The sequence below is a fragment of the Bos taurus genome, chromosome 18 (genome assembly GCF_002263795.3).
Source record: "Bos taurus isolate L1 Dominette 01449 registration number 42190680 breed Hereford chromosome 18, ARS-UCD2.0, whole genome shotgun sequence".
In the NCBI taxonomy this organism is placed as follows: domain Eukaryota; kingdom Metazoa; phylum Chordata; class Mammalia; order Artiodactyla; family Bovidae; genus Bos; species Bos taurus.
Genome location: NC_037345.1, coordinates 35,551,276 through 35,563,552, shown reverse-complemented (window position 1 = coordinate 35,563,552; position 12,277 = coordinate 35,551,276). Strand labels below are relative to the sequence as shown.

Here is a 12,277-nt window from a genome sequence, read left to right as displayed (position 1 = left end):
ATTTAGAGAAGCAAATAAAGCCTGAACCATTGCAACAGCCTTATAACTGCTCTCCCTGTTCTTACTCTTGCTCCTTGATAGCCTGTTTTCTGTCGAGGAGCCAGAACAAACTTGTAACATTAACCGGATAACTTTACCTCCCTGCTCAGAACTCTCTAGTGGCTTCCTTCCACACTGAGAACTAAATTCAAATGCCCTACAAATATTTACAAGTCCTATGTGATCTGGGCCCTAGATAATCTGCTGCCTTACCTTCTCCTACTCTCTCCCTTCCACAGTCTGTTCTGATCATCCTGGCCTTATTGCATGGACCACTTAAGCTCATTCGGACCCTCAGGAGTTTCACACGTAATATTTTATCCCTTTGGAATATTCTTCCCTCTGATCGTCACATTACCTCATTGCTTCAGCCTGCACTCAAAGGTCAGCTCCTCAGAGAAAACCACCCTATCTGAAACATTGTATTTCACCCCTTTATCCTGTTTTATCATTTTTCATAGTATTTATTACTATTAAAAGTATTTTATATATTTGTTCATATCTGTTTGCCTCAGTACCACATAAGTTTCAAAAAGGTAAAAACTCTGTCTTGTTTACCACTCTACCTTTTCCTCTTTTTATTGAGGATGTGTTATGAAAATATCTCTATCAAATGTCACTGCTTCAGCCAGTATTATATAGGTGACACTAAAATAAAGAACAAAGTGGTATGTATTAAATTTTAATGAAAGAGTGAAGACCTTTAAAGGTAGAAATCTATTAATCATAATAATATAGGAAATAGGGAAGTACATGATAAAAAGCAATTAAGGCTCTGTTTAGGAAAGAAAAGACAAAATCATGGAAATCAGTTAAGAGGCTAAAGCATTAAAATCATGTGTACTCAAAATTTAAACAAGGGTAGAAGTAAGAACATGAATAGAAAATAGGAATGAAGATGGATTAATGCAATAAATCTTTCTTATGAGTCCCTGAAGGGATTTTTATAACTGACTACATATAGAACAATAAAGAGAAGGGAACAAAGAAATTAGAAGTTCTGAGCTTCAATACGCAGGAGAATGACGGTATCCCTAGCAAATAAAGAAGTCACTTATTTAGAATACATTTGGAGAAAGATAAGGTCATGTCTTCAATGTTAGTCATGTTATATTCAAGGTAATGCTGAGATATCTAGATGGAAATGTGAGGCTATGTAAGACAAACATTCTTTTAGCCTAGCCATAGCACTATTGCGCAATAACAAAATTATATACTCTACTGTGCTTTAAAAGGATGACTGAAATGCTTTCTGTTTCTTATTTTGACATGATGAGAACGATGACATCATGACAACATGAGTATACACTGTGAAAGTTTCAGTACTTACAGCTCCTGAAACACTACCAAGTTTTAACTGTATCACTGATTTGTAGCTCCCTGAGCAGCACTGTGAAATGATGAGAGTGCCAGTATACTCTCTATCTTAACTACTCTGCCACTATTGCACAAAAAATAGCCACAGTTAATACATAAATGAATGAGTATGGCAACATGATGACTGACGTGCACTAATGGTATTTAATGCAAAGGGGCCAGAAATCCAAATTCCTATCACTTCATGAGATACTCACTGTTCTTCAAATACCTATCAATGCATGAGATAATCATTGTTCTTCAAAGAGCAGAACTAGCCTGTGTTGCCCAGAACTTCAGAATGTCCCATCATGTATATATATTTATACAGAAAAGTTTGTGAACTTGGAACTCAACTCCTTAGAATATATAAATATCACCCAAATCACAGTTTTAACACATAAGAATTTATCATGAATATAACTGCCATGTAAATTGAAGAAAACTTAAGCAAGAGTTGATCATTTCAGAAAATCATGTCATTGTCAGTAATGCCACTCACTTGTGGCATTCAGGCTGCTGATCAACACATCTGCCTTTGTGCCTGCGACACTGTAGTGATGCTGTAGGTACAAATATCAGGCTACTTTATTGTGTTTTGTACAGTTGTTACCGCTTCCCTTATGGCTCAGCTGGCAAAGAATCTGCCTGCAGTGTGGCAATCCAGGGTTTGAGTCCTGGTTTGGGAAGAGGAGAAGGGAAAAGCTACCCACTCCAGCATTCTAGCATGGAGAAGTCCATGGACTGTATAGTCCACAGGGATGCAAGCTGAGCACTGAAGAATTGATGCCTTTGAACTACGGTGTTGGAGAAGACTCTTGAGATTCCCTTGGACTGCAAGGAGATCAAACCAGTCAATCCTAAAGGAAATCAGTCCTGAATATTCACTGGAAGGACTGATGCTGAAGCTTCAATACTTAGGCCACCTGATGCGAAGAAATGACTCATGGAAAAGACCCTGATGCTGGGAAAGATTGAAGGTGGGAGGAAAAGGGAACGACAGAGGATGAGATGGTTGGATGGCATCACCAACTCAAGGTACATGAGTCTGAGTAGACTCCAGGAGCTGGTGATGGACAGGGAGGCCTGGCGTGCTGCAGTCCATGGGGTTGCAGAGTCGGACACAACTCAGAGACTGAACAGTTGTTACCAAGTCTTTTCATTTTGAAACATAACTTTTTGCTATAATTTAGTTTTCTAAATTTATTCCCTCAATATTAAAGCATTATATTGATATTTCTAAAATTATATTATGTAGGCTGATTATATTATCTTTGCATTTCCATTCCAGGTAAATAAAGTAGTATTATAAAATATTTGTTTAAAATTTTGAGAGTGGGGTTGGGTCTGATAGGGTTGAGAACCACTGGTCTAGAATATTTGCAAGTCAAGAGGCACAAAGGTATTTTATCTTGACCAGTTTGCCTAAAAGCAAATCCTCCAGTCTCCTGTCTAGGGAACATAAACCTTTAGGCGTCAAGAGAAGTTAGAAGTCTCTCTATTCAGGACACAGACTTTTATTATGCCTCCTCTTTCAGCCCCATACCATTTTCTGTATAAAGCCCCAAACCCTGCTTCAATTATTCTAGAACCTAGAACTTCTATTTCACACTCTCTAAACAATAAATTTCCAAAATTCTCCCAAGGTAAGCCAGTGGTTATCGCTTGGTTATACCACATAAGAAAGGAAAAACTGTGACGTTTGCTTGTTTTGTAGATCTTCAACCAATTCTTCTGTTTTCAGCCTCACCTCACACCCCACTTTCAGAGATATCAGTGCTTCAACCCTTTGAGCCTTCCCAAGGTTCTTTAGTGTAAAATGATTTCTGGTTCTTATGTAAAATGATTTCTCCAACCAACAAGCTTAAGCTTTAACTGCTTAATGTCTAATGAAGGTAAACACGTGTTTAATCCAGTATATTGAAGTGGAAATTGCAGTTTCCTGTAAATACTTAAATATTGTGTATTTAAGAAATCTATTAATATTAGTTGTGATATCTTTTTACATCTTGGTATAAATAAGTTAATAAATTTTAAAGCTTTAAATGAATGGAAAATATTCCATAAAATGATAAAATGTCAATATGATTACAGTAGAAAAAAAAAAAGCCTAAATAAATCGCTAACTAAAGAAGAAATAGTAAAAATGAGGGTGTAGATGTACATATGCACCCAAATAAAGTTCAGTCATTTTTCCCTTTTGGTTTGTATGGAGGCAGATGGGGTAAGTGACAATGCAGAAACAGATTCCTCATTTTGACCCAGAGGTGAAAAAATAAAGATAGAGAGTGGAGATACACTTTAACTAAATTAGCTCATTTAATTCTAAAACTCCCATGGAATTTATGCCATTTTCTTTATAGATGAAGAATCTGAAGCTAAGAAAGGTTAAGGAACTACCCCCAAATTCATGGTTAACCATCCTTTCTGCTATACTTACTGCTTTTTCATGTTTAATCCTACATTGAACAAATTACTCTATGGAACCAAGTGTTCACATAGTGGAAGAAAAAGTACCAACAACTTTACCACTTGCCCCACAGTACTGTGAAGAGGACAGCGTCCATTTTGTCATCTCCAGAGGCTAGTATAGCACCTAGCATGTTACAGGCATCTAATCATTGGTGAATGAATGAATTTTGGAATGAGAGAGTACAATTTGTGGAACAAAATGACACCAGGTTAGTCAACAGAATTATTTAAATAAGAATTACAGCCACTAAAGTGATTACTTTAAATGAAGTAGTAAAATCTAAAATAGAAAATATAAATTAAAAACTTTATTACTATCTATAAAGTTACCCAAATATCACATAACATACCAGTAAGTACTATTCAATACATTTCAAAGTATGCCAGTTGTATTAGATGACTCATATTAATACCAGTTTGGCAAAGACATAAGCCACCTGTCCTTTATATTTGATAGTAAAATGAGCCAGTGATGGAGGAAGGTAATCAGGCATATAAAATTTCAAAGGGAACATATTTCATAATACATAGTTCAGCCAACATCTGCTCCAATCATATATACTACAGCATAGGAAAAACAGGGCTTCTCCTTTGCATTTCAAGGATTTTAAAAGAAGATCAAATTAATTAGACTATTATCCCATCCCATCTCATTTGTTACCCATATGTTATAGGAAACAAATTATTGTTACTGTTAACACTACTCTAAAATCTTTCTTTTGGTATCAGGACACTTCTCTTCAGATCACCTTCTGGGCTGCAGAAGAAAGTAAGCTGTTTGTTATGATTCTGTATGTTTCCATAGCAAAGGTCTGTGTGTGCTTAATTTAACTAAAGCTGGAGGGTTACAGCCCGAAGGTCACTACAGGACAGACTAGAGCAGCTTCAAAAAGGGGAGTTCTGTTATCAGTTCTGCTACCTTACTTGGAGGGAGGGGATCTGAATATATTAATATTAGAAACATGATATACAATGTAGAGATACTAAAAGTTCAAAACTTCCAAAATATCAATTGCTTCAAACTGTAAATGTGCATGTAACAATATCATATAAAAAGTCATTACCTGGAAACGAATCTTAGTATATGATGAATACAAAGTCTAGTTATGGAAAAAAATACTATAATCGCCATCTTAAATTTCAGTAACATTTAGGATAAGACTCAAAAATATTTATTCCTTTATAAAACTTATCACTGTATAACAAAGTATGTGTGTAGTTTTATGCAATTTTATCCCATATGTAGATTCAAGTAACCACTGTAACAGTCAGGATCTAGAACGCCTCATTACTACAAAGGAATGCTCTTGTGCTACCCCTTTACATTCACAATCTTCAACCAGTTCCTGTTCCCTGGCAACCACTAATCTAGTCTCCATCTCTACTAACAGTGTCACATATACAAATGGAATCACAATAATGTAACCATTTGAGACTGCAGCCTGGCTTGCTGCAGTCCATGGGGTTGGAGAAATCAGACACAAATAAGTGACTAAACAACAACAAATACTTAACTGAGCATTTATTATGTTCTTTACATGCAACATTTCCTTTGATCCCCCTAACTCTTAACTAGGTGTATTATTATCCTCATTTTAAGAAAAAGGAACAGGAGGTAAGGTTCCATCCATAATTAACCTCTATCACATCACAGATTAATCTTATCTACAGAAAGTGTTAGTCACTTAGTCATGTCCGATTTTTGCAACCCCACAGACTGTAGCCTCCCAGGCTTCTCTGTCCATGGGATTCCCCAGGCAAGAATACTAGAGTGGAAAGCCATTCCTTTATCCAGGGGATCTTCCTGACCCAGAGATTGAACCCAGGTCTCCCACACTGCAGGCGAATTCTTTACCATCTGAGCCACTAGGGAAGCCCCTTCTCTACAGAAAACTAACAATTTTACCAAGAAAACAAAAACTGCTGGAGATAATAAATGAATTCAACAAAGCAGCAGCACATAAAGTCAACACATGAAAATCAGCTGCATTTCTATACACAATCAACAACCTGAAAAGGAAATTACAAAAACAATTCCACTTACAATAGCACCAAAAAGAATAAAATACCCAGGAATTAACACAATGAAAACTATAAAACATTGCTGAAAAAAATTAAAGACATGAATAAATAGAAAAAATCCTATGCTCAAGAACTGGAACAATACTACCTAAAACAATCGACAGATTCAATGCAATCTGCATAAAAATCCCAAGTTATTTTTACAGAAATAGAAAAATCCATCCCAGAAGTCATATGGAATTTCAAGGGACTCTGAATAGCCAAAACAATTTTCAAAAACAAAGAACAAAGGTGAACACACCCACTCTTAGATTTCAAAATTTACTAAAAAGCTACTGTAATCAAAACACTGTGGGACTAGCATAAAGGCAGACATCAAGACCAATGGGGTAGAATACAGAGCCTAGAAATAGAACTCTTAGACATATGGTCAAATGATTTTTTTTCAGTTTTGTTTTTGGCCATGCCACACAGCTTGCAGAATCTTATTTCTCCAAACAAGGACTGAACCTGGGCCCCAGCAGTGAAAGAGCTGAGCCCTAACCACTGGATCACTAGGAATGATTTTTAACATTCAATGAGGAAAGAACTCTTTTCAACAAATAATGCTGAGAAAACTAGGTACCTACATGCAAAAGAATATAGATGGATCCATACCTAACACCATATACAAAAATTACCTCAAATTGAGAAAAGACCTAAATATTGTATGATTTAAACTATAAAATTCTTAGGGAATCTTTTTTTTTTTCTTGGCTGCTGTCACATGGATCTGGGATCTTAGCTCCCTGGCCAGGGATGGAACCCGGGGCCCTGGCAATGGAAATACTAAGTCCTAGCCAATGGACTGCCAGGGAATTGCCCCTTCCCTTATTTGGGGGTAGGAAATTCATTTAAGCAAGTGTAAATAATTTTTCTCCTGGTAAGAGAAGTCAATTTCTTGACTTTCTATGATGACCTAATAAGTTCTATGATGACCTATAAGACCTTCTAGAACTAACACCATAAAAAGATGTCATTTTCATCATAAGGGACCGGGTGGCAAAAGTAGGAAGTCAAGAGATACCTGGAGTAACAGGCAAGTTTGGCCTTGGAGTACAAAATGAAGCAGGGCAAACGCTAACAGAGTTTTGCCAAGAAAACGCACTAGTCATAGCAAACATCCTCTTGCAACAACACAAGAGACGACTCTACACATGGACATCACCAGGTAGTCAATACCGAAATCAGAGTGATTATATTCTTTGTAGCAGAAGATGGAGAAGCTCTATACAGACATCAAATACAAGACCAGGAGCTGATGGTGGCTCGCAACATGAACTCCTTATTGTAAAATTCAGACTTAAACTGAAGAAAGTAGGGAAAACCATCAGACCATTCAGGTATGACCTAAATCAAATCCCTTATGATTATACAGTGGAAGTGACAAATAGACTCAAGGGATTAGATCTGATAGACAGAGTGCTTGAAGAACTATGGATGGAGGTTCATGACACTGTATAGGAGGCGGTGATCAAAACCATCCCCAAGAAAAAGAAATGCAAAAAGGCAAAATGGCTGTCTGAGAACTTTCAAATAGTTGAGAAGTGAAAGGCAAAGGCGAAAAGGAAAGATATACCCATCTGAATGCAGAGTTCTAAAGAAGAGCAAGAAGAAATAAGAAAGCCTTCCTAAGTGAACAATGCAAAAAAAAGAGAGGAAAACAATAGAATGGGCAAGACTAGAGATCTCTTCGAGAAAATTAGAGATACTAAGGGAATATTTCATGCAAAGATGGGCACAATAAAAGACAGAAATGTGATGGACCTAAAAGAAGCAGAAGATATTAAGAAGAGGTGGTAAGAATACACATAAGAACTATGCAAAAAAGATCTTAATGATCTAGATAACCATGATGTGATCATTCACCTAGAGCCAGACATCCTGGAATGCAAAGTGAAGTGGGCCTTAGGAAGCATCACTACGAACAAAGCTAGTGGAGGTGATGAAATTCCAGTTGAGCTATTTCAAATCCTAATAGACGATGCTGTTAATGATGCATTCAGAATGCCAGCAAATATGGAAAACGCAGCAGTGGCCACAGGACTGGAAAAGCTGTTTTCATTCCAATCCCAAAGACAGACAATGCCAAAGAATGTTCAAGCTACTGCACAATTGCACTCATCTCACACGCTAGCAAAGTAATGCTCAAAATTCTCCAAGCCAGACTTCAACAGTATGTGAACCGAGAACTTCCAGATGTTCAAGCTAGATTTAAAAAAGGCAGAGGAACCAGAGATCAAACTGCCAACATCTGCTGGATCATAGAAAAAGCAAGAGAGTTCCAGAAAAACATCTACTTCTGCTTTATTGACCATGCCAAAGCCTTTGACTGTGTGGATCACAACAAACTGTGAAAAATTCTTCGAGAGATGGGAATACCAGACCACCTTACCTGCCACCTGAGAAATCTGTATGCAGGTCCAGAAGCAACAGTTAGACCTGGACATGGAATAACAGACTGGTTCCAAATTGGGAAAGGAGTACGTCAAAGCTGTATACTATCACCTTGCTTTTTAACTTATATGCAGAGTACATTGTGCAAAATGCAGGGCAGGATGAAGCACAAGCTGGAATCAAGACTGCCAGGAGAAATATCAATAACCTCAGATACTCAGATGACACCACCCTTATGGCACAAAGTAAAGAGGAACTAAAGGGTCCTTTGATGAACGTAGAAAAGGAGAGTGAAAAAGCTGGCTTAAAATTCAACATTCAAAGAACAAAGATCACGGCGTCCAGTCCCATCACTTCATGGCAAATAGATGGAGAAATAATGGAAACAGTGACAGACTTTCTTTTCTTGGGCTCTAAAATCACTGCAGATGGTGACTGCAGCAATGAAATTAAAAGATGCTTGCTCCTTGGAAGGAAAGCTATGACCAACCTAGACAGCACAATAAAAAGCAGAGGCATTACTCTGCCAACAAAGGTCCCTCTAGTCAAAGCTATGGTTTTTCCAGTAGTCATGTATGGAAATGAGAGTTGGACTATAAAGAAAGCTGAGCGCCGAAGAACTGATGCTTCTGAACTGTGGTGTTGTAGAAGACTCTTGAGAGTCCCTTGGACTGCAAGGAGATCCAACCAGTCCATCCTAAAGGAGATCAGTCCTGGGTGTTCATTGGAAGGACTGATGCTGAAGCTGAAACTCCAATACTTTGGCCACCTGATGAGAAGAACTGATTTACTGGAAAAGACCTTGATGCTGGGAAAAACTGAAGGTAGGAGAAAGGGACAACAGAGGATGAGATGTTGGATATCATCACCGACTTGATGGACATGAGTTTGAGCAAGCTCTGGGAGTTGGTGATAGACAGGGAAGCCTGAAGTGCTGCAGTCCATGGGGTCGCAAAGAGTCGGACACAACTGAGTGACCGAACTGAACTGAAGAAAAGTCAAAGACAGAAGAAATGGGGAATTTCCTGGTGGTCTAGTGGCTAAGACTTAGTGTTTTCACTGCCAGGGCCCTGGTTCAATCCCTAGTCAGCAAACTAAGACTCCGGAAGCTGCATGGTGTGGCTTAAAAAAAAAAAAAAAAAGATAAAAGAATGAACCAAAGAATCCTTCTCCTAAATGAAGCTCTCATTTAAGAGTAAACTAAAGTTCTAATAACAAATGGTAAAATTCCTATGTTGAGTTTTCCTGAGCTTTCTTTTTCTTTCAGTTTTATTGAGCTATAATTGGCATACAGTACTGAAATTTTAAGGTACACAGCATAATTGCTTGATTTACATATATTGCAAACTTACTACCATGATAAATTTCATTAACATCCATGACTTCTTACAGTTATATGGGGGGAGGGTGTTTCTCGTGATGAGAACTTTAGGATCTACTCTCCTAGCAACTCTCAAACATAGCATATAACAGGGTTAACTACAGTCACCATACTGTACATTACATCCCCACTACTAATGTTTTAACTGGAAGTTCGTATCTTTTGACTACCCTCATCCATTCCCCCTCTTCCAACCCCCTGCCTCTGGTAACCATAAATCTGATCTCTTTTTCTAGAACTGACATTTCTTCTTGCAAGTCATTTTAAAACCCACCTAAAATGTAAAGGTTTGTTTGTCAAGAACTATAAATCATGTTTAGATAATGAAAATAAATCATAAAATATGGATAGTATAGGAAATGATCAGCTATAAACTGTTTTTGCTCAATTAATTTCTCCACTACAATACACAATGCCGTAAGACAAGCACTAAGAGAAAAAAATAAGTGACAACATATTACAACATTGCCGTTCTGATGTTTGAGTATATAAAAGCAACAAATAATTTCATATATGAAAGAATCCAGGGAATAAAGAATCCAAAGCCCTCCTTAAACATTTAAACAAAAAAAAAGCACTTTAAAAAGAAATAAAAAAGAATTAGTACTAAACCTGGAATCCAACTACATATGGAACTAAGCTAAACAATAGGAGTGGTGGGACATGAGGCAGAGAGATGACTACAGATTTGAAAAGATTAATTAATATAAGCAGCAAAATTCAGGAGGTAGATGGCAATGCAGGGGGAAGAAGTTTAAGAGAGACAATTACCTCATTTTTCAGAGTAGGGAGCAATTTGTAACATTTAAATCTAAGACAAAAATTTAATTTCTCAATAATTTATTTAATTTCTTTAGCCTTAAGAAAGACTGTTCAGTATCTCTTAAAGTGAAGAACAATATCCAGAATTTAGCAGTTCATATAGTTTTAGTTCATTTTTTTTAATGTTTCATTCAAGTAAAATTAAAGTTAATATTCGACTCTTAAAACTTACATATTGTATTTTATACACTCAGATATAATTTTAATAATTTCACTTTAGTTTTATTTTCTAATAAATTAATTAATTACAAAGATGTTCAATATATAGTCCTATCCTTTTAAAAAAAATCCATTCATTTTTCTAGTCAGCCATCTACTCTTCCACTAAACATACAGAGAATTACCTGGATTGTTAATCAAATGCCAACGACCGCTTATTTCTGAAGGATTTAGACTTTAGGTAATTCATTGCTTTATTCTTTTTACTTTTCTGTATTATTTGGACCTTAAACAAACATGCATTGTACTTATAAACATAAACAGTCTTTTCTTTTAGTCAGAAAAACAATTATTTAACCATTATGATCTTTCCCTAGAGGTTTACTAGCTGAAGAGTCAGTCCAGTAAGAATATCTTTTAGGCTAGCCAAAAAAAAAAAAACCCATAATGCAGAAGTGCAACTGTATCAACAAGGACACAAAACCTCAATGGAAGCTTTTCAGGTTTGAAAATTTTCTCTCTTCAGGCTCAGCAGTACCTGACTGAATGGACCCTATCAACAACAGATATATGGTATCTGCAAAACACACCCCTAAAATCTCATACCTTCACCACAGGATGTCCCCCAGTAGATGCTTTTACTGCTCCTCGGCTACCTTCAGTTTCATAATGGGCTCGGTGATGAGTTTTAGGTTGCACTTCTATTTTCAGTTCACATTGTCCAAAATGAGTTGGTAAAGGCCAGTCTAGTGGAGGTAATGAAGATGTGCTATAAACAAAACACACAAAGACCCATTTCACCATGCTATTATTGCCAGCCAAGCAGTGATTCAAATTATTTCTTTGAAGGCACCAACATTTCTTCCTATGATCTTTGAAGTAAAGTATTTAAAAAATAAAATTTAAAGAAAAAGAAAAAAAAACACAAAACTTCACTTAATAAGTTGTAACCTGTATACAGAGGGCGTTTTACAAATAATTAACCTGATAATAAAATCAATTTTATTTATTTTTGGTTTCTTTTTTTAAAAAGGACAAATTCTAATATTTCATTTAAAAATAAAAAATTCCATAAAACTATAACTATTTCTCAACTATGTGTATAACCACAAAAACAATCAAAACAATTTTTAAATAGCTTAAAGGGGACAGGTTCATTTAGATATGTTATCAATGAAAATATGGAATTAGGAAAGAAACAACTTCTAAGTCTATAGGTATACTAATGGACCCAAAGCTAGAATGATTTGTATTAAAAAGTAATATCTTCTATTTAAAAAAATATCTTAATAATTGGTGAAATGAGACTTTAAATGTCTTTTCTACCTTTGAATGCTACCATGCCTAGAGTAAATTTCTAAGTTATTTCATTGTTTCCCTTAATATCCTTGGCCTAGCATTACCAGCTACTCTGAAGCTCAAAGGTAGTCATTTTTATTAGTCTGAAACAACAACTCAACTTCATCAACTCTCAGCAAGTTTCTGCACTCGTTTAAGCAAATCCCTAAAAAGATTAAGATAATTTTCATAAGCAAAGTGATGGGTTCAAAGGAGTCTTCAATAGCATAATTCCACATTATAATTTTCTAA

The 12,277-nt window shown here is 36.2% G+C and overlaps 1 protein-coding gene across 3 annotated transcripts in view; it reads right to left on the bottom strand.

Moving 5' to 3' along the window:
- The window catches only part of NFATC3 (nuclear factor of activated T cells 3), a 91,745-nt gene that overhangs the window by 46,029 nt on the left and 33,439 nt on the right, over positions 1–12,277 (bottom strand). For all 3 annotated transcript variants that reach the window (XM_005218707.5, XM_010814549.4, NM_001192831.1), the window contains exon 3: positions 11,294–11,456. In XM_005218707.5, coding sequence (XP_005218764.1) covers positions 11,294–11,456 — 163 coding nt within the window. The remainder of the gene's footprint in view (positions 1–11,293; positions 11,457–12,277) is intronic.